Here is a 23,023-nt window from a genome sequence, read left to right as displayed (position 1 = left end):
GCCACTGACCCCCTAAGTCCTCCCCAGATCCCATCTTTTCTAATCTGCCCGTAACAAAATGTGGGAAAAAAAGTGCTTTCCTCTTAATTCCAGCTGTAACACAGTTGAACTTTTTTGTTAGTGGTAAATTTACCTGGAAAATTCATGGAACATGAAAACACAAAAGTCTGAAGAGCGCAGACTTCTGATCTTGATCGACTTGGGTCTGGCTTTGCGTCTTCCCGGACCCTCCAGAACCTGTTCCTCCCTTCAGGCCAGCATGTGGGTATCTTGTATATTCCTTTGTAGGTCTAGGGCAGGGGTTGGCATGGGGCACAGTGGGCCAAATCTGGCTGGCTGGCCGCTTTTGTAAAGTTCTGTTGGAACACAGCCACCTCATTTGTTTACATATTGTCTGTGGCTGCTTTCGTGCTACAACAGCAAAGCTGAATAGTTGCAACAGGGACTTCATGGCCACAAAGCTGAAAATATTGACCATCCGGCCCTTTCCCGAAAACGTTTGTTGACCTCTGATCTAGGCCATTTCTTCTTGGTGCCTCCTTTAGTTCACCTTGGGAGAAGTGAAAGGAATTCTGATAATATTCCCCAGCCACAAATAGATTATTGATTTTCATTATTTTCCTTGACAGTCCAGTGGACACCCTGTGTAGGTGAACTGAAGATTGTTCTACATAGCTCTACATTAGCATATGAGAGTATCACCCAGGCTGTACTGCCATGTGGCTGTGCTTGTGTCCTTGTTACCTCTAGTTAAAAGCAAGGTTTGAGGCCAGGCATTTGGCACTGAGGTTAAAGCACTGCTTAGGACACCCACATCCCATATTGGAGTGCCTGAATTTGAGTGCCGGCTCCACTTCCAGTTCCAGGTTCCTGCCACTGCACACCCTGGAAGGCAGCAGATGATGGTTTAAGTACTTAAGTCCCTGCTACCCATGTGGGAGATCTCGATGGAGTTCTGGGCTCCTGGCTTTGGCCTGACCCAGATCTGGCTGATATGGCCATTGAGGAAGTGAATCAGTAGATGGAAGATCTGTCTCTCTCTCTGTTACTGTGCCTTTCAAATAAACAAATCTTAAAAAAAAAAAAAAAAAGAAAGATGTGTGGAGGGGACTTGATTTATTCCTTCTAGAGAGACTAGAGAGCTAGTGTCTCTCTCTCTCTCTCTTCCTCTCTCTCGCTCTCTCTTAAATATTTATTTATTTATTTATTTGAAAGGTGGAGTTTCAGAGAGAGGGGAAGAGGCAGGGACAGAAGTCCTCCATCCGCTGGTTTACTCCCTAAATGGCTGCAATGTTCAGGGCCGGACCAGGCCATAGCCAGGAGCTTCATCCAGGTTTCCCATGTGGGCACAGTGGCCCATGCACTTGGGCCTCCTCCACTGCTTTCCCAGGCACCTTGCAGGGAGCTGGATCAGAAGTGGAGCAGCCAGACACAAACCAGTGCCCATATAAGACGCCAGCGCTGTGGGCCGAGGCTTACCCTACTGCACCACAGCTTCAGCCCCTAGGCTAGGCTCTTGATGATTGGCTTGCTTTTGTTACAGTAGCTTTAGAGTCTGCTGTTTTGTGGGAGCAGATGAAAACTCTGGGTTCATCTTGAGCTATCATCAGCCCTGAAGTGACTCTTAATTTGTTTCTTGATCTAATCTGACCTTAAAACTCTCTGTTTCTCTGTTAATTTGTGTTTGCTCATATTCTCCAACTACCATGCTCTGTTTTAGCCATGTCCACTTTCACTTTCACTTTTTTTTTTAAGATTTATTTAACTCAAATGAAAAGTTATACAGAAAGAGAGAGACATAAAGTAAGAGATCTTTCATCTACTGGTTCACTCCCCACATGGCCACAGCAACCAGGGCTAGTCCAAAACCAGGAGCCCCAAACTCCATTCAGGTCTCCCCCATGGGTGTCAGCAGTGGAAGGTCCCATCTTCTGCTGCTTTCCCAGGCACATTAGGAAGGATCTGGATTGGAGGTGGAGCAGCCAGATCTGGAACTGCTGTAGGTGGCAGCCTAAGCTGCTGTGCTATAACACCGGCTCCATCTCTCACATTTTTTTCCACACATACTCTCTTGAGAGTTGCTTGGATTTCTGCTTTTGTCTCTCAGGCTCTGTTGAGAATTGACCAGCACTTTCCTCTTAACAACTTTATCATATCCTACTCTTTTTTAAATGTTTATTTATTTATTTTTCATGTATTTGAAAGGCAGAGTGACACATACACACACAGAGGCAGAGAGAGAGAGAGAGTGAGATAGAGCGAGAAAGATCTTCCATCTGCTGGTTCACTCCTCCAATGTTGGCAACAACCAGAGCCAGGTCAGGCTGAAGTCAGGAGCCCAGAACTGCATCCAGGTCTCTCATGCAGGTGGCAGAGGCCTAAGCACTTGGCCCATCGTCTGCTGCTTCCCAGGATGCATTAATAGGAAGCTGGATTGGAAGCAGAGGAGCTGGAACTTAAATAGGCACTTGTATCTCTAGGTGTCCCAAGTGGCAACTTAACCTGCAACTTTAGGTTAGCTATGTACATGTGTTCTCCTTTATTTTTTCCTGTCTTGGTGTAGAAAATCTGTGAACCTCTTTAACATATTTATTTAATACATATGTGCTTATATTCATGTAAATGGATGGCTTGCCTATGAAACTGTAAATGCCTACAAAAACACTTATTCTTCAGTATTTTTTCTAGTATCTGATACTTTTTTTTTTTTTTAAAGATTTATTTATTTTATTTGAAAGGCAGCGTTATAGAGAGGAAGAGACAGAAAGAAATCTTTCATCTGCTGGTTCACTCCCCAAATGGCCACAATGGCTGGACTGGGCCAGGCCAAAGCCAGAAGCCAGGAGCTTCATCCAGGTCTCCCACATGGGTGCAGGGGCCCAGGAACTTGGGCCATCTTCCTGTTGCTCTTCCCATGTCATCAGCAGGGAGCTGGATTGGAAGTGGAGCAGCTGGCCCTGGAACAGTTGTCTATATGGGATGCCGGTGCCACAGGCGGCAGTTTAACCCACTGTGCTGAATACAGTTGTACAGTACTGGATACCCCTGCACCTGATAGTTTTAGGGAGCGCTTTGTTAAATATCTGTTGACTAATTGATGATCTCTCTTCTCCATTAAAGGTCTCCCAACATTTGATTCGTCCTCTAATGGGTATGAGTCTGGCATTGCAGAACCAAGTGAGGGAGCTAGCAACATTGCTTCGAATGAAAGATCTCGAGATCCAGGAGTACCGGGAGAGTGGGGCCACACTGAGCCGAGGTAAGAGGACATTCTCGGAGGAGTTAGGTGGAGAATGGTACAGATAGGCTAAGGTCATAGAAAAGGGGGCCAACCATTTGCATTGGAGAAGTGCTTTCCCTAGTGCTGCTGGGTACTGACCAGGTACTAGAGACTTGATACCAGGTGACACTTCCCTCTGCCTCGAGTCCCTGACTGGGACTCACGTGGCTAATAGAAGCTATGAATACAACCAAGTCCAGACATGTCCTAGGCAATGGCAAGGAAAGACTTTGGAAGAAAGCCAACAGCTCTGCAAAACTGTACTAGGGCAACATGAACTTGGGAGTTTAGGAAGCTGCATAGCTCCAACTTCAGAATAAAAATTCCATTTCAGCTTTGTTTTTGCGGCAAGAAAGCCACTAGAGCAGATGTTGCCGCTGAACCTGCCCCTTGCTGTTAATCACCCCCTCTCCGCCTATTGGCTCACATGCCCTCGGGATAGATGTCTCTGGATGCTGCACCTTTCTCCTTTTTTCTAAGGAGTCTTGTGCTCTGTTTTCTTTCCATCTCACAGATAGGAAGCTCGTCCTAAGATCAAATTTCTTTTCTGTATCCCTTCTGATACAGGTCGACTGAAGACAGAGCCATTTGAAGAAAACTCCTTCTTAGAACAATTTATGGTAGAGGTAGGGTAATTATTTCCTTCTTACTTGTGCAACTTTGCTTTACTTCCCGTTTCCAGGTACCTGAGTGACAACTTGCATTTTGGGCAGCTTGTATGGTTGGAAAGTCCTTTCTTCGAAAAAATTGTTTGTGGAAAGTCTGATAAAGCTTGAGATTCAGAGGGAAATGCAGGGAAGAAGGGGGGATGAAAGCAGGCTGATTAGCTTTTTTTTTTTTTTTTTTTCTTTAAGATTTATTGATTTGAGGGGCTGGTGTAGTAGGTTAAGCCTCCACCTATAGCGCTGACTTCCCATATAGGTGCTGGTTTTAGTCCTGGCTGCTCCACTTGTGATCTAGCTCCCTGCTGATGGCTTGGGAAAGCAGGGGAAAATGGCCCAAGCACTTGGGCCCTTGCACCCACGTGGGAGACCCAGAAGAAGCTCCTGGCTCCTGCCTTCGGATTGGCCCAGCCCTGGCTGTTGCAGCCATTTGGAGAGTGAACCAGCAGATGGAAGATCTCTCTGTCTCTGTCTCTGTCTCTACCTCTCAAATAAATAAATCTTAAAAAAAGATTTATATATTTGAAAGGCAGAGTTACAGAGAGAGGGGGAGAAGGAGCGAGGGAGGGAGAGAGAGAGAATCATTCTTCCATCCACTGGTTCACTCCCAAAATGGCCACAACTGCTGGGCCCAGGCCAGGCTGAATCCAGGAGCCTGGAACTGGGTGGCATGGGCCCAAGTTATTTGGGTCATATTCCTCTGCTTTCCCAGGCATGGCAGGGAGCAGGATTAGAATTGGAGTAGCCAGGATTTGAACTGTTGTTCATAAGGGATGCCAGCATCACTGGTGACAGCCCACTGTACCACAGTGCCACTCCATGAATAACATTTACAAAACACATCTCTGTGAAAGTACCCAGGAACCTCACTTGGAATTCTCTAACCTTGGAAAGTTTGGTTGACAAGTTGTTAACTTGTTGCTTGCTGAAAGCTGGTCGCAAGGTCTAGATGTGGAGTGAAGGGTAGTGGTTATTGTCCAAGCCCCTTCCAGCAGTAGAGGAAGGTAAAAAGCTCAGGGCTACCATTTGGGGACTGTCTTGTGGGCACAGTAGGCTCTGGAAAATCACAGTGTTTATACAAGGGGACTGGCAAAGGAATGAATGGGGAGTAGATAATTGTGGCCTGTCAGAAGCTCCTGCCTAGATTTCCCTTCTAAGGACTGAGCTTAGCCAAAAGAAACATCTATTAAATGCCAGACAGGGGGAGTATTAATAATAGTGACCTTTGATAATAACAGTCAACATTGCTCTTCTGCTTCCCTAACTCTTTTGGGACTTGTTGGTTGTATAGTTGGCACCTTAGTATTATTGCCCCATTTTCTAATTATACATGTTACCCAAGTTGGTACTGTGTTTTGAAAGTAAATCATGCTATTATAGTACACATTGAGTATCCTTTATCCGAAAAGCCTGGGAGCAGAAGTGTTGCAGACTTTGGGTTTTTTTCAGATTTGGGGATAGTTGCAATAATGAGATGTCTTGGGGATGGGATTCAAGTGTAAACATGAAGCTCATTTACGTTTCACATATATCTTATACACATGGCCAGAAGGTAATTTTATACAATATTTTTAGTGCACCTGCGTTTTGACTGTGACTCATCACATGAGGTCAGGTGTGGAATTTTCCACTTGTGGTAAGATGGTTGGTGCTCAAATAGTTTTGGGTTTTGGAGCATTTCAGATTTTCAAATTAGGGATGCTCAACTTGTATTATGTGGAGATATCCATATTCCTGTCATGTCTTCTAGGCTAATATTTAAGCTCTTTGTGGACAAGATCAGTGTCTCACACCTCTTTGGAACCCCAAATTAGCATTTTTCATAGGGCTAGGCATAAACCAGGCGTCCTTGGCTTAGAACCATCAGGTCTGCCTCTATACATTTGACTGAGCAATGGCCCCATAGTCCTTGGGGTTAATTCCTATACTGCAGCGATTATAACTGTAGAGGAAGGAAGGTATGTGCTGTAAGTCTTGAGGCAGAATAGATTTCAAGTCTGTATGGGGAAAGAGAGGCCATCGTGATGGGAATGTCCTAGGTATCTGTCTCTCAGATACAGATCTCTCTATCTGTATACATTTGGGTATAAGGGAGATTAACATAGGCTGAGGATGACATAAGAGTTCCGTGCTTCAGTGCTGTCGTTAAACAATGCAAAGCTTATTCTTAGACCAGCAGGGAGGTCCCTTCCTGACCCAGGGCCTGCCTATCCAGCTTGACTTTCTGACATTTTCCTCTCTATCCTTTATGCTTTAGCCATATGGAATGACTTCTAATTTCCCCAAATGCCGCCCTCCCCTGCTTTTTATCTCAGAATGCCCAGTGCCCTGGTCATAACTGCCTTGTAACCTTCTAGTAATTTTTTTAAAAAGACTTATTTCTTTTACTTGAAAGGTGGAGTTACAGAGAGGGAGAGGATAGGCAGAGGGGGAGAGAGAGAGACAGAGAGAGAGAGAGATTGGTCTTCTACCCACTAGTTCACTCCCCAAATGGCCACGGTGGGTGGAGCAGGGCCAGTCTGAAGCCAGGAGCCAGGAGCTTCTTCCAGGCCTCCCATGTGGGTGTAGGGGCCCAGGGGCTCAGGCCATCTTTTACAGGCACATTAGCAGAGAGCTGGATCAGATGTGGAGCAGCCAGGTCTCAAACCAGCGCCCAAATTGGATGCTGGCACAGCTGGCAGTGGTTTAACTTGCTACTCCATAGCTCCAGCCCCTTCTATTCATCTTTTTTATGTCAGCTTCAGCTTCTTTCAGAGATATTTTTTGGCCTCTCCTTGTAAAGACAATCTTTCTTTGTTACATATGCCTCTATTTTATAATGTATAACATGGCAATATCAACATGTTGGTATGTCTGCAAGAGTATAGCGTTCTCTTACACTGATCAGTGGACTCTTTGAGGGCAAAGACCTTGTTGAATGCTTTCCTGTATCCCCAGCTCTGACCGTAGTGCCTGGAAGTGGTGGATTCTCAATAAATTTTTGGATGAATATTTTTAAAGGTTTATTTACTTATTTGAAAGGCAGTATTACAGAGAGAGAGAGAGAGAGAGAGAGAGAGAGAGAGAGAGAGAGAGAGAGATGGAGAGATCTTCCATCTGCTGGTTCATTCTCCAAATGGCTGTGATGGCTGCGGCTGGACCAGGCAGAAGCCCAGAGCTTCTTCCCTGTCTCCCACGTGGGTGCAGGGCCCCAAGCCCTTGAACCGTTTTCCACTGCTTCCCCAGGAACATTAGCAGAGAGCTGTATTGGAAGTGTGGCATCTGGGTCTTGAACCAGTATCCGTGTAGGATGCTGGCATCACAGACATGGCTTTACCCACTTCGCCACAGCGCTGGCCCCTTGGGTGAATATTTTGACAAATCTGTGCCAGAGGATTTTAAGAACTGTGGTGATGTGACAGCCTGTGAAAACTGTGTTGCTTGTTAGAGAGCTCTATTTGATATCTTCATTTATTCTCATGGTTCATTTGCAACTTTGGATCAACAGCTTCTCTCAGAGTGCTGTTATTTCATTTGTAAGGTTGGAGGCTCATCTCTTTCATACTGTTGGAAAGAGGGGAAGCCAGTAAAACTGAATGAGAAAACATAGAATCCAGGTGCTAGCCTAGGAAGAATACTGGTTTTGGAAACAACTACTTTTATTTTTTTTTTCTATTTTACCTAGAGATCTTTTATTTAAGGTATACAAGCTTCATGCATCTCATATATACAAATTTAGGAACATAGTGATTCTTCCCACCCTTCTTCCTGCTCCATCTCCTATTCTCATTCTTATTTTTTTACAAAGATCTAATTTCAGTTAACTTTATACTCATAAGAGTAACCCTACACTAAGTAAAGAGTTCAACAAATAGTATGGGGGAAAAAAGAACTGTTCCTCAACAGTCAAGACAAGGGCTGTTCAAAATCATTACATCTCAAAGTGTTAATATCACTTCTATAGATTACCTTAGGTACTCTATTAGTTACTACAGATAAGAGAGAATATATATTTGTCTTTTTGGGACTGGATAATTTCACTAAGTATAATGGTTTCCAGTTGTATCTGTTTTGTTGCAAATGACAGGATTTTTTTTCCACTATAGTATTGCATGATATATATATCCCATAATTTCTTTATCCAGTTTTCAGTTGATGGACATCTGGGTTGATTCCGTATCTTAGCTATTGTGAATTGAGCTGCAATACTTTCAAGAGTATTGATCAGGAACCAGTGCTGTAGAATAGTGGGTTAAACCACCTCCTGCAGCGCTGACATCCTATATGGGCATTGGTTCAATGCCTGGCTGCTCCACTTCTGATCCGACTTCCTGCTAATATGCCCAGGAAATCAGTGGAAGGTGACTCAAGTAGTTGGGCCCCTGCACCCATGTGGGAGACCTGGAAGAAGCTCCTGGTTCCTGTTTATGGTTTGGCCCAGCTCCTGTCTTTGTAGTCATTTGGGGAGTGAACCAGCAGATGGAAGATCTCTCTCTCTCCCTCTCTCCTTCTGTCTCTCTGTAACTCTGCTTTCCAAATAAAATAAAATATTTTTAAAAGAGTATTGATCCTGGCCGGTGCTGTGGCTCAATAGGTTAATCCTCCGCCTGTGGTGCCAGCACACAGGGTTCTAGTCCCGGTCAGGGCACCGGATTCTGTCCCAGTTGCTCCTCTTCCAGTCCAGCTCTCTGCTGTGGCCCGGGAATGCAGTGGAGGATGGCCCAAGTCCTTGGGCCCTGCACCTGCATGGGAGACCAGGAGAAGCACCTGGCTCCTGGCTTCGGATCAGCACGGTGCGCTGGCCACAGCATGCAGGCCACAGCAGCCACTGGGGGGTGAACCAATAGAAAAGGAAGACCTTTCTCTCTGTCTCTCTCTCTCACTGTCCACTCTGCCTGTCAAAAAAAAAAAAAAAAAGAGTATTGATCCTATAGGTTCTAGATGGAACACAGCCAAAGATATATGGAATTTCATAGATATATGGAATTTTATTATATGTGGAAAGGATTTGAGAGATGGGTAGTTGTAGCATTCCTTCAATTTATTTATTTGTGTATTTATTAATTTATTTGAGAGGCAAAGAGAGGGAAGAGCTCTCATGTGCTAGTTTCTTCCCCAAATGTCTGCAATGGCCAGGACTGAGCCAGACCAAAGCTGGGAGCTGGGACTTCAATATAGACCTCCAACGGGGGTGGCAGGAGCCTGGTCACTTGGGCCATCAATGCTGCCTCTGAGGGTCTGCATTAGCAGGAAGTTGGAGGTGGGTATTAGGTTGTGGGTGTCATTGTTAATAGGTAGCTTAACAGCTAGGTCACATGTCTGACCCTACATTCCATTTTGTAGATGAAGAAATTGAGCCCCAGAGAGGTTAAGTAACTTGCCCAAGATCATACACCTAGGACTGCTCCATTTCTTTTTATTTATTTTTAATTTTAAAATCTATGCATGATTTTAAGTTTATTCATTTTTTATTTGAAAGGGGGAGAGAGAGAGAGAGAGAGAGAGAGAAAATTGAGAGGCAGGCATAAGAGATCTTCCATCTGCCAGTTCACACTCTAATTGCCCATAACAGCCAGGGCTGGGCAAGGCCAAAGAGCCTGGAACTCCATCCGAGTCTCCCATGTGGGTGGCAGGGACTTAGCACTTGAGCCATTATCTGCTGCCTATTAGTGGGAGTTGGGTGAGAAGCACATATCCAGGCACTCAGGTATGGGTTATGGGCATCCCAAGTGATGGCTTAATGTACTGTACCACAACATTGGCCCCATGCATGATTTTATAATAACACGCATTTGATTTTTAAAAATATTTATCTATTTTTATTTGAAAGAGAGAGAAAGAGAGAGAGAGAGAGAGAGATCTTCTGTCTACTGGTTCACTACTTAAATGCCTGCAATTGCCGGGGCAGAACCAACCAGAATCCAGGAGCCAGGCACTCAGTTTAGGTCTCCCGCATGAGTGTCAGAGACCTAAATGCTTGAATTATCATCTATTGCCTCCCAGGGTATAGATTTATCAGAATAGAAAATGGAACCAGGACTCAAACCCAGGCATCTGAAAGAGAATGTGGGCATCCTTAAGCGGTGTCTTAACTGCTGTGCCAAATGCCTGCCTTGAATCTCTATTTCTTGACTCAGTCTAGGCTGATCCCCATTATTTTTTTCTGCTTACGCTGTTTGTCCATATCAGCTGGGGGAGACATTTGGACTCGGGTAAGATGGAATTGTTGTGACCTCTGGGGTCATTGCTCTGTCCTCAGCATGTCCTGCGTAGCTGCTGGAACTGAAGTGTTTCCTCCTGGGGCTGTAGAACTCCTCAAGGCTACTGCATCTTTTCAGTTACTCTGCTTGCCCGAGGTCTTACAAACAGGACACAGAAGGGTCATGGGGTCACCCAAGACTGAACTGAAAGGATGTGCCATCAAAATAAGCAACGTGGAATAGGAAGATAAATAAACCAGGGAGAGAGCTTGGGATGAAGATGCAGGGGGGCCAGGGCCAATGTCAGAGGGCCATGCGGTCAGTGCTTGGGGTCAGCGGCTGTGCTCCCTGGGAATATTGCTGTGTAAGAGGCCATAGACACAGAGCACACAGGGCAGTAGCGCAGGGAGGCTTTGGAGTCCTAAGATTAGAAAAGTCAATTAAGGGCTGAACAGAGATTATTTTCTCGTATTCAGTCTGTTTTTCCTCTCCCCTAACAGCCTCTGATATTTCATCTATAGAAAATCCAAAGGGGCCAGCTGGTAGAGAGCTAACTATTGGGAGAATGCTGGCAATCTCTGGTCAAGTCAGGGCTAGGTGGGGTAGCTGTTGCCATGATCCTCTTACAGGGTGCAGTCCCCATAGAGGGCACTGCCTAGGACTAGGGACTGTGAGGCACCATTCGGAGTAGAAGATCGAGGAATTGGGAACTGTAGTTGCATGGCCATAGGAACGCATTAAGGAGAAAGTTTAGGATGCACGGCCGGCATAGCCCAGTCTTGGTCTAGTCCACTGGAAGGAGTTCCTTCTCCTGGCTGTAGCCATGCCTCTCTCTCTCTCCATCTGGTTGCTATCAGGCTGTGTGGCTGCTGGCGGACTTTTTATTTATTTATCCCAGTGTAATGGGGTGAGGAGGGAGCTGGCCTAAGGCTGGCATTCTGAGGGCATGCCACTGAGCCACAGGCGGTTTGCATGGGTGTGTGAGTCACTGGGGCTGCATGCTGCTCAAACCAGATGTGGCCAGGCTCAGGGATAGCAGGCAGCCCAAAATAGAGCCCCGCCCTCCACAGCTGGCAACTCCTGACTAGGAATCAGCCGTTGACACCAAAACCTGGGCAGTTGTGTTAAGTTGTCTTCCTTTGGGAGGAGGCCCTTAGCAGAGATGGAGGTTTTGTAATTCTCTCCTCCTTCTTCACAGGAAGGTGTTCAGCGTAGCCATCAGTCCCAGTGCTGTGTTCTAAATGCCTTGCAAGACTTAAGCAGTCTGCTCAGTATAATACCTTAACCAAGGAATTTGGGGGCTATAGTTAACATTGATTTGACTCAACATCCTAAATGTAGCCATGGTTTTTGTATCCTGTCTAGTTTTAGTTACTATCTTCATCCCCTGTCTGGTTGTAGCTTGATTCTAGAGCAGATACTTCAAGCTCTGGAGACATTCGTCACTGTTCTAATGAAGCTAGAGGTTATACCAAAGACACATGAGGAGGATGGGGAGACCTTTAACATGAAAATTGCTGTTCTATTCTGTAAAGTTCATTCACAGAATGCTCTATTTGGTTTCCTTGGGCGGCTCTCCATCCCTTACCTGTCCGTTAGTGTTTCCTGGGATTATGTCCTTGATCTTCTCACCCTTTGCTCTCCTCTCTGGGTTGTCTCATTCAGACCCTCTGTCAACCATTCTAACATGGTTATACCACTCTAAGATCTTCACTATGTCATTTCCATCATATTCCCACATATACCACATCTAATACATGTCTGAAACAGTCTATTCTCCAAACCTATTTTTCTTCTTGTATCCCTTATCTTGGGAATGGTATAATCATCCATTCAGTTTTCTAAGCTGGAAACATGGGAGTTTCCCAACACTTACTTCCAAACACTAATTGATCAACTGTCTTTTGGATCTGTCCTCTGTTTTCCAGCTTCTATTGCCTTCAGTTAGCCGTTGCTGCTCCCCTGTTTTGACTTCTCCATGTTGTAGCTTCCTAACATGCCTTCTAGACAATCCTTATTCTTCTCCAACTGAATTTGCAGTTATGTCAAAGCAGTCTCTCTGAAACAGAAATTTGATTTTTCATTTTCTTGCTGAAAGTCTTCCAGTGGTTCTCAGTTGCCTGCAGTGGCCTATGGGGTGAAATTCAAACTCCTTGCATGCCACACAAGGTCATGCATCATTTGGTCCTGCTGGCTTTGTTGGTTTCTCCACCCTAGCACTCTTCTCTCTTCTCCTACTGTAGTGTTGATATTTTCCTGCTTGATCCATGTGCCTGGTGTGTGTTTCTCTCTTGTCCTCATCACAAACTCCTATCCAACATTTCAACCTACATGAGCATCATCACTTTTGTGAATCTTCCATGACAATTTTTCTTCCATCTCTGCTCTTTTTCCAGGTACAGGTGTACCTCCCCACTATTCCCACAGCCCCCTGTCCATACCTGTACTGTAGCATGTGTCATAAGGATGGAGGATGCTGATGGGAAAAGGAAGAGGAAAGGGGGTAGAGATAATTAAGTTGGCTGATCTTTTCTTACTAAGGATTTTCCATTATAGTACTTGTCAATCCATTCTCCTCGAGATATTTTCTTTTTTAAAAGATTTACTATTTTTTCTTTAACACTTATCTCTCCAAATATTACCAGATATTTTACTTATTTTATTATGCTTATTGTGTGTTATCTGTCTCTCTTTGCTAGAATGTAAGCTCAACAAGTACAAGGATGTATTTTTTTATGCATTTGTTTATCCCAAATGTCTAGAATAGTGCCTCTGCACATAATAGGGACTCAGTAAATATTTATTGCATGGGTGAAGGAATCCTATCTTCCCATTGTCCTTTATTTTTCCCCGTCTTAAGACTAAGCCATGAAATGATGACCTGCTGGTAGCCTCAGACCTAGACAGATGTACATGTAACTAGAGGAACACCCAAGGGAGAAACTCACTGTTACATTGCCATTCAGTTACCTGCCTTATTTCTTTGATACTTATGTTTTCTGGGAGGTGGTCTCAATTTTGGTATAAACCTTGAATCTTCTATTATTGCGAGATCCCAGAGCCTCTTTCCTTTCAGCCAGTTAAGTGGTTAATAGCACAGAAGGCTAAGGAATAAGAACCTAACAAAATCCTGGAAAGAAAATTAGTCCCAGAGCCACAAGGGCTCCAGTTTACTGGTAGATGGGCTGCCCCTTTATCATCTAGCTGTTGTTCAGTATGTTGGGAAAGGCATAAGTTCCAGAGGATGTTGTTTCAATATACTCTGCATGTAATTTGGGTGCTTGAGAATATTCTTCTTCCTCTTCTTCTTCTTCTTCTTCTTCTTCTTCCTTCTTCCTTCTTCCTCCTTCCTCCTTCCTCCTTCCTTCTTCCTTCTTCCTTCTTTCTTCTTGCAGAGAGACAGAGAGAGAGTTATAGACAGTGAGAGAGAGAGAGAGAAAGAGAGAGAGAGAGAGAGAAAGGTCTTCCTTCCGTTGGTTCACCCCCCAAATGGCCGCTACGGCTGGCGCCGATCCAAAGCCAGGAGCCAGGAGCTTCCTCCTGGTCTCCCATGTGGGTGCAGGGCCCAAGCACTTGGGCCATCCTCCACTGCCTTCCCGAGAGCTGGACTGGAACAGGAGCAACTGGGACAGAATCCGGCGCCCTGACCAGGACTAGAACCTGGGGTGCCGGTGCCACAGGCGGAGGATTAGCCTAGTGAGCTGCGGCGCTGGCTGAGAATATACTTCTTACTGTTGTGTGTGTCAGTTCCCTGGCCTGGAGAAACTTGCAGTTAGTTTGTCCTTTGAGTATTCCGTATAAAGCACATGTGCTGTACCAGGTTCTGTGAGCATACAAAGTTTGATAATATTGTTATCAAAGCACTACCAGTGCTTAACAAGTGATATAATAGGGGGCAGCTAGGGGAGTTACCCACAGAAGCTTCCTGTAAAAGGCAGGACTTGAATTACTTGTGATTAGTTCTGGTTTCCATAGTGAGCTAGGTGGAAGGCATTTTGGGCTGGAAGCACACGGACAAAGGAGACAAAATAAAAATAAGAGTTGGTGAGGATTAGTATAAAGTGAGAATAGCCAGGTAATAACTTAGGCTAAAGGGCGAGGGCCTTAAAAATTCTGGGCTGGAGGATTGGTGTGTTGTTGAAGGTGCTTCCAGTTTTTTCCTTCCTGTAACACATGGGAGGAAATACCCATCTCAGTCCAGTTATTGACATCACCGTTATGTGCAGTGATTCTCAAGTGGGAGCACATCTCAGAGGAAGATAGAGCACTTCCTCCTTTCAGTCATTACTGAGTGTTGTGTTTCATGGGAAGCCATCCAAAGCTTTGGCTGGAGAATTGACGTATGGAGGTGGTCTTTAGGAGGGTCAGGCTGTTGGTGGTATAGCTGTGGAATCTGGAGAACCACGGTGCCCTTGACAGACTGAGAAAATCATGGCTGGGGCTCATTAAATCTAATCTTGGGCATGTAAAGAAATGGCTTTCCTTGCTTAAGACACAAACCCAGCCAGCGCCGTGGCTCAACAGGCTAATCCTCCGCCTTGCGGCGCCGGCACACCGGGTTCTAGTCCCGGTCGGGGCACCGATCCTGTCCCGGTTGCCCCTCTTCCAGGCCAGCTCTCTGCTGTGGCCAGGGAGTGCAGTGGAGGATAGCCCAAGTGTTTGGGCTCTGCACCCCATGGGAGACCAGGAGAAGCACCTGGCTCCTGCCATCGGAACAGCGCGGTGCGCCGGCCGCAGTGCGCTACCGCGGCGGCCATTGGAGGGTGAACCAACGGCAAAAGGAAGACCTTTCTCTCTGTCTCTCTCTCTCTCACTGTCCACTCTGCCTGTCAAAAATAAAAAAAAAAAAAAAAAAAGACACAAACCCACCAGTATTTGCTGTCTTCAGAGAGAGGGGATGGCCACAGGTTTCTCAATATATGATCTTTTTTCTAACTTGCCTTTTAATTTTATTTTTTGAAGATTTATTGTATTTATTTGAAAGGAAGAGTTACAGAGAGAGAGAATGAGAGATAAGGGAGAGATCTTCCATCCTCTTGCTCACTCCCCAAATGTCTGTAACCGCCAGGAATGGGCCAGGCTAAAGCCAGGAGCCAGGAGCTTCATCTGTGTCTCCCACATGGGTTCAGGGGCCCAGAGACTTGGGCCATCTTCCACTGCTTTCCCAAGTGTATTAGCAGGGAGCTGGATCAGAAGGGTAGCAGCTGGGAGGCACTCATGGGATGTTGGGCATCACAACACTGGCTCCTAACTTTTGCCTTCTCTTGGGGTTTTCTCACTGTGATTACTGCAGTAACCAGTGAGCCCTGCTACCAGGGGTCACCGTTTCTTTTCATCTTGGTGCAAGAATGGATAAAAGGTCTCATTCTTTTGTTGTTACTTCTTTCTTGCTCTCTCTCTGTCTCTCTCTCTCTCTCTCAAGATTTATTTATTTGTTTTGAAAGGCAGAGTTACAGAGAGAGGGAGAGACAGAGAGAAAAAGTGCTCTTCCATCCATTGGCTCAGTCCCCAGAGGGCTGCAACAACTTGGGGCCAGCCAAGGCTGAAACCAGGTGCTCCATCCAGGTCTCCCACATGGGAGATGTTCCAAATGCTCAGGCTGTCCTCTGCAGCTTTCATAGGTGTATCAACAGGGAGCTGGACTGGAAGTGGAACAGCCATGATGGGAGCTGGCACAGGATGATGACTTTGCAGGTGGCAGCCTAACCTGCTGTGCCACAATGCCAACCCCAAAGAGCCCCATTCTTAACTTTCCTTTTACAAAGCTTTATAAAGACTCATACTTTTTTTTTTTTTAAAAAAGAAGTCTTTTTATTTATTTTGAAAGCAGAGTTACAGAGAGAGAGGGAGAAATAGAGACAGAGATCTTCCATCTGCCGGTTCACTCTCCAGATGGCTTCAATGACCAGCATTGGGCTAGGCAAAAGCCAGGAGCCAGGCACTTCATCTGGGTCTCTCACATGAATGGCAGGGGCCCAAGTACTTGAGCCATCTTTTGCTGCTTTTCCCCGGCCATTAGTAGGGAGTTGGATTGGAAGTGGAGCAGCCAGAACTTGAACCGGCACCTGTATGGGGTGCCATTGTTGCAGGTAGTGGCTTTACCCTCTATGCCACAACACCTGCCCCAAGGCTTATGCTTTTTGAAATGTATTATGAAAATTAAATTCTCCTGTTGCTTTTTACTTTTAAAAATTAGTTAATTAATTTTGTTTGAGAGGCAGAGAGAGAGAGCAAGCAAGCTTCCCAAATGTCTGCAATGGCCAGGACTTAACCAGGCCAAAACTGGGAGTTGGGAACACAGTGCCAGCCCCTCATGTTTGGTTTAAATCTCCAATTTTAAAAATCTGTTTAGAGGGCTGGCACTGTGGCATAGCAGGTAAAGCCACCACCTGCAGTGCCAGCATCCAAATGGGCACTGGTTTGAGTCCTGGCTACTCTACTTCTGATTCAGCTCTCTGCAATGGCCTAAGAAAGCAGTGGAAGATGGCCCAAGTCCTTGGGTCCCCTGCACCTGCATAGGAGACCTGGAGGAGGCTCCTGGCTTCTGGCTTCGGATTGGCGCAGCTCTAGCCATTGCTACTATCTGGGGAGTGAACCAGTGGATGGAAGACCTCTCTCTCTCTCTCTCTCTCTCTCTCTCTGCCTCCACTTCTCTGTAATTCTGCCTTTCAAATAAATAAATAAATCTTAAAAAAAAAAAAGGAAATTTATTTTGTGCAGAGGCTGGTGCTGCCTGTAGTGCCGGCATCCCATATGGGTGCCGGTTCGAGTCTCGGCTGCTTCACTTCCCATCCAGCTCCCTGATAATGGCTTGGGAAAGCAGTAGAAGATGGCCCAAATCATTGGGCACCTGCACTTGCATGGGAGACTGGGAAGAAGCTTCTGGCTCCTGGTTTCAGATTGACTCAGCTCTGGCCGCTGCAGCCATCTGGGGAGTGAACCAGCAGATGGAAGACTTTCTCTGTCTCTGTCTCTCTCTCTCTCTCTCTTTCTCTCTGCCTCTGCCTCTCTGTAACTGACTTTCAAAAAAAATATTTAAAAAAGAAATCTATTTAGTCCAGATTTTATTTTTTAAAAAAAGATTGATATATGTGAACATCAGAGAGAGAGAGAGAGAGAGATCTATCTACCATCTGCTGGTTCACCCCCTAGATGGCCCCAGCTAGTGCTGGGTCAGGCTGAAGCAAGGTGCTCCATATGGATCCCCTACATGGGTGGCAGGGGCCCAGACACTCAGGCCATCCTCCACCACTTTCCTAGGTGCATCAACAGGGAGCTGAATTGGAAGTGGAGCAGCCAAGCGTGAACTGGTACCATATGGGATGGTGGTGCTACAGGCAGTAGCTTTACTCACTATACCATAACACTGCCCCTCCCCCCCAGTTAATTTTTGAGGCAGTGATTATTGATGTCTTATTTCAGGCAAATATTTAACTCTTTCAGGCCTAACCTCTAGACATCATGTATGTCTGGAGCACTTTGTGATGACACACAATAGAGTCTCCTTCCTCTTTCCCCTTGTAGAGGAAGGGTTTCATAAATGTGCACTCATTACATAATGGCCATTTAACAATGCCTTAGTCCATTCAAAGGAAAATCTGGCTTATTTATAATTAGAGTTCATTAAAAACCATACGATATTTTTCACAAGCATGTTTACTTTAAGTTAATTAGAGGACATACAGGTGAGAACACTCAGGCCAAAGTTGAAAACGTTGGGCTGAATGAAGCTTAGATTGAACAAAAGGACCTAGAGAAACGGATTTGGGAACCTCCTGCAAAGGAGCAATATTGGAAGCCATGAGAATGGATGCACCTTTTGCTGAGAAAAACAGAGAAAAGGACAAAGGCCCAGTGGTTGAGGTTTGGGAATCAATCACTGGAAGGAGTAGTAGGAACCAGTGAAGCAGTGAAGGAAATGCAGACAGGAAGAGCGCCGGATACCATGGATTAGCCAAAAAAGGAGATCTAACAGACATAAAACGCACATTGTGTGCCAGACACAGTAATGCTTTATCTCTGTTATAACTCAATCCTTACAGCTCACCTAGGAGCTAGGTGACAGTATCTCCATTTCAAAGATTAAAAAAAACAAAAAAACAAAAAAAACAACCAGAGGCTCAGAGGTGAAGTAATTTTCTTAAAGTCACTCAGCTGATTGACCCATGTTTGTCTTGCCTCAAATCCTGTGCTCTTTCCGACACAGAGGAAGGTGATCCACTGGTAGCACATGCAGGAGAGAGACCCAGGAGAATGGGTGACGGACAAAGGAAAGATCATTAGGCAATTAGTAATCTTGGGCAGTATCAGAAGGTTAAATATCAGACAGTTAAAGAAGGATCAGTTGATAAGGCAATTGGAGACAATGAGTATTGGACTGTCATCAGAGAAGTGTCACAAGGAAGAGGAAATGAGAGAGAACTGGGGAGCCAGAAGTGGCTCAGGCAAAAACAAGATGGGAAGACTCATACTTGTGTGTTTGAAGGCAGAGGGAAGCCAGTGGAAAAGAAGAAATTTATGCTGGTGGAAGCAAGAGGGTGGTGTGAGTGCGAGGACCTGTTGGCACCGTGGTGAAGTCACTACTTGAGATGCCTGCATCTCATGACTGAGTCCCTGCTTTCAAGTCCCAGCTCCGCTCTTGACTCCAGCTTCCTGCTTACACGTACTCCGGGAGACAGCAGGTGATGGTCGAAGTAGTTGCTGGCATTTGGGGAGTGAACCAGCAGATGGGAGATTCTCTCTCTCTCTTTCTCCCTTTCAAATGAATAAATACATAAATAAACAAATTTTTAAAAAATAGAGTTAGATGATTACAAAGCTTTTCTGCTATGACAGAAATACTGAAACAAGGAAAATACGAGCTACATTCTTTTCCTCTTCTCTTCCAAACAGTGCTTTGTGTCTTTCCTATGTCACCATTTTTACTTTGTATTATGGGAATTTCTGTACTTATGTCCCCTGTGAGCTTATCCAGTCCTAAAGGGCAGGGTAGTCTTGCTCATTTTGTTTCCTCTGAACCTACTGTGGTGCCTTATAGATAGAGGCATACAGTGAGTGGTTGTAGATTAGAGGTCTTGGCATTGGAGGTTTTTCTAACACTGGTACCTGTCTCTGGTTATAAAAATCAAGAGAGAAAACAAAAGTATCAAGTAACTTACCTTTAAGCTTTACCTGGTCTGTTGGCTTCATAAACATAGCCTTATACCTAAAATCTTTTTGCTCGCTCTCTCTTTTTTTTTTTTTTTACACATTTTGGTCACTTTACTAAATGACATTAAGTAGTTTTAAGTTCAACTACTAAACAGCACTTTGAAGGGTGAAAACACAGATAGTATATTGTCATACTTGAATATTTTTCTTTACAAACACAATTCCAGTCCTTATATATATTACAAAACAGCCTTAAAGGAAGGAGTGACGTATTTTCTACAGGACTTAAGATACTTAATACAAAACTGGAAAGCAGTCTAACAGAAACAAGGGAGAGGTCTTCACAATTGTACAATTTCAGTGGCCAAAGCGGGATGGTGCACTGAAACATTACTACACAACTAGGATAAAACATATACAATATCACAATACTAAGCAAAAACACTTAGCACCCAAAGAAATAAAACAGGTTACAAAATATGGAGAATTTTGCAGGCAAACCTGTATTACAAGCAACATTTTATATCACCATTTTTAAGCCATTGCAACTATTTAAAACATCTAAAACAATTATAAAAATGAGCCTTTTAGTATCTTATTGATGTGACTTTGTCTTTAAATATTTGTTAAAACTTGATGTTATACTCAAAGTACATGTTATGTAGCTAAAATGTCAAGTGAGAAGAGTGTATGCAAAGTGGTCCACGTTTTATTTCAAACTCTGTGATTTCCAATTAATCCTCCTAAGTATTATTCTGTTTACACCATAGTTTTCATCTATGGTGAAAAAGATTTGGAAGGTTGCCTAAATTTTCACATCTATGTCTGAGTAAGTAATTAGACTGTGTTAAAATCTTCTCCTATACCCTTCACTTGTAGATAATACTTGTTTTGGATAGCAACCCACATTGGAAAATGAGTCCTGTAGAGATGACTCCTGAAGGTTGATAGGTTATCTGTTCCATGTTTAGGGAATGATTTATGGGCATCATAGTTATCTTTCATAAGGGAATAGTCAAGGGAGAAATTGCTGGAAGTCAATTTCACGTGGGAGATCTTTGTTCTATTTGTTTTTCTAGTTAGCAGGTTTTTTTAAAAATTTTTATTTATTTATTTATTTGAGAGGTAGAGTTACAGCCAGTGAGAGGGAGAGACAGAGAGAAAGGTCTTCCTTCCGTTGGTTCACTCCCCAAATAGCCGCAACGGCTGGTGCTGTGCCAGTCTGAAGCCAGGGGTCAGGTGCCTCTTCCTAGTCTCCCATGTAGGTGCAGGGGCCCAAGCACTTGGGCCATCCTCCACTGCCTTCCCGGGCCACAGCAGAGAGCCAGATTGGAAGAGGAGCAGCCGGGACCAGAACCGACATCCATATGGTATGTCAGCGCCACGGTGCCAGCTCCTCTATTTAGAGGTTTAAACTCTATGTGGATGGTGCTTATTAGACACTGCTGAAAATATTAAACATGGTGGAATCATACTGCAAAGTTAAAACATATTTTCTGCCCTTGAAAGATGAACTTTTAAAGGAGGTTAGACCTCTAGAATCACATGTCTACAAAAAGTATTAAAATACATAAAATAAGAGAGTAATTTTAAAAGTTTATAGGAAATATATTATTTAAAAGTCTTTGCATGGGTCTGAATTTTTTGCATCAGAGTAAACATCTTTTGATTCTATTTCTCTGTGACCTCTTTGAAGTAGTCTAGTATGTTAACAGAGAGAGGGGATATAGATCCATCTGGATGGGGCCTGGGGTTCACACCAGGCTAGCTGGGATAAGGGATCCCTCAGCACTCAGAGGGATTTTGTGTGGTGAACAGCTGCCGAGGGAGAAGACACACGAAGTATTTTATTCAGTTACACAGTCTCAGGGGCTCTCCCTCCGTGTGGTGGTTTGAGGGAATCCTTCAAAAGCTCTTTGGCTTCTGTTAATCTTAGGCTGGAAGCCTGAGCAAATCTAATGCTGTCCATCCTCCTCTGAGCATCGTTTACTCCAAAGGACTCCTTGCAGTTTGTTGCGGAGAAAGCTGGGAACGAGGCAATGGTTGGAGACAGGATGATGGTGTTGTCTGATTTATAGGAGTCATTGATGGGAACTACATGCCATTTGCTGCAGCCCCCAGAAACTGGGGACAAGCAGAGTGAAAGGGCCAAATGTCATGAGTTCCGAAGGAGATGCCAGTCTCAAGCAGTCTCCCCCAGCACCCTCCAGTTTGGGGTACCCTCTCATGTTGACTGAGGTAAATGAGGATCAAAATAAAATGGATGAGACCATCTACAGAAGTAACCTAGCCCATGCTTTCTAAATATATTGTGTATGAGGCTGGGTTTTAAATCCCAAATGCCTGGGCTGATACCTCAGTGAAGGAAGTTGTGACATCTCAAATATCTTGCACAGAGGCCAGTGTTGTGGCATAGCAGCCAAAGCTGCTGCCTGTGACACTGGCATCTCATATAGGCACCGATTCAAGCCCCAGATGCTCCAGTTCTGAACTGGCTCCCTGCTAATGGCCTGGGAAAAGCAGCAGAAATGGCCCAAGTGTTCAGGCCCTTGCCTCCCACATGGGAGACTCAGAAGAAGCTCCTGGCTCCTGGTTTCAGTCTGGCCCAGCACTGGCCTTTGCCACCATCTGGGGAGTGATCCAACAGATGGAAAATCTCTCTCCGTCTCTCCCTCTCTCTGTAAATCAGACTTTCAAAATAAATAAATAGATCTTTTAAAAAGTATCTAGCAGAGACGATTAGAGCCATAGAATTTCATGATCTTGAAGGGGCTTTGTCAATCTAAAGGTTTGCCAAGCCACTTTGTTTTACTTATGAGAAAAATAAGGCTTTATTTAAAAGGAAAAAGAACTCATATAGACAGTTGTAGAATTTGGTACCAAGACCCAGGGCTCTGAATGGCCAGTATAGTGTTCTCCATTGCCTTGCCACGTGTTTCACAGCCATCCTTGGAACTTTTTGTGTGCAGTAGAAAAGAGTAGGAAAAATCTGGGAGCAGTACTAGAGACCTAACTTTATTAAAAGACAGAAAAGTGGCCGGCGCCATGGCTCAACAGGCTAATCCTCCGCCTAGCGGCACTGGCACATCAGGTTCTAGTCCCGGTGAGGGCGCCAGATTCTGTCCCGGTTGCCCCTCTTCCAGGCCAGCTCTCTGCTATGGCCCGGGAGTGCAGTGGAGGATGGCCCAAGTGCTTAGGCCCTGCACCCGCATGGGAGACCAGGAGAAGCACCTGGCTTCTGCCTTCAGATCAGCGCGGTGCGCTGGTCGCAGCGTGGTGGCCATTGGAGGGTGAACCAATGGCAAAGGAAGACCTTTCTCTCTGTCTCTCTCTCTCTCACTGTCCACTCTGCCTGTCAAAAAAAAAAAAAAAAAAAAAAAAGACAAAAAAGTGATCTAAGGTTAGAGAACCCTGCTCTACGTACTGCCTTCTCTCTCTCTCTTCATGTCCATTTCCTGTAACTCGTCGTCTTGTATACCTCTAGACGTTTATTTGCAGTTTAAGAAAAATGGTTATGTGACATCTGAGGAAATATACTAACAGAGCAACAGAGTATGTAGACTCCAACAAAAAGAAAACCAAGGAGTTTATCAATTTATCTGGCCCAGCATCAAAACAATGGTAGAGTAGAACGAGATGAATGTCTGGCTTGCACAATATATGTGAATTCTCTCATAGAGCCATTGGCTGTTTTTAGCCTTTTTTCCTGTGTTTAACATGTAGCACTCTGTTCAGTGTTTATTCCCAGGAAA

General features: G+C 44.7%; 1 protein-coding gene across 5 annotated transcripts in view; it reads left to right on the top strand.

Moving 5' to 3' along the window:
- The window catches only part of NHEJ1 (non-homologous end joining factor 1), a 104,350-nt gene that overhangs the window by 17,114 nt on the left and 64,213 nt on the right, over positions 1-23,023 (top strand). For all 5 annotated transcript variants that reach the window (XM_062192093.1, XM_062192082.1, XM_062192073.1 and 2 more), the window contains 2 exons: positions 3,121-3,259; positions 3,848-3,906. In XM_062192093.1, coding sequence (XP_062048077.1) covers positions 3,121-3,259; positions 3,848-3,906 — 198 coding nt within the window. The remainder of the gene's footprint in view (positions 1-3,120; positions 3,260-3,847; positions 3,907-23,023) is intronic.

Source organism: Lepus europaeus, chromosome 1 (genome assembly GCF_033115175.1).
Source record: "Lepus europaeus isolate LE1 chromosome 1, mLepTim1.pri, whole genome shotgun sequence".
Classification (NCBI taxonomy): Eukaryota; Metazoa; Chordata; class Mammalia; order Lagomorpha; family Leporidae; genus Lepus; species Lepus europaeus.
Note: the sequence above shows the minus strand (reverse complement) of the source record. Positions and strands in the feature narration are given on the sequence as shown.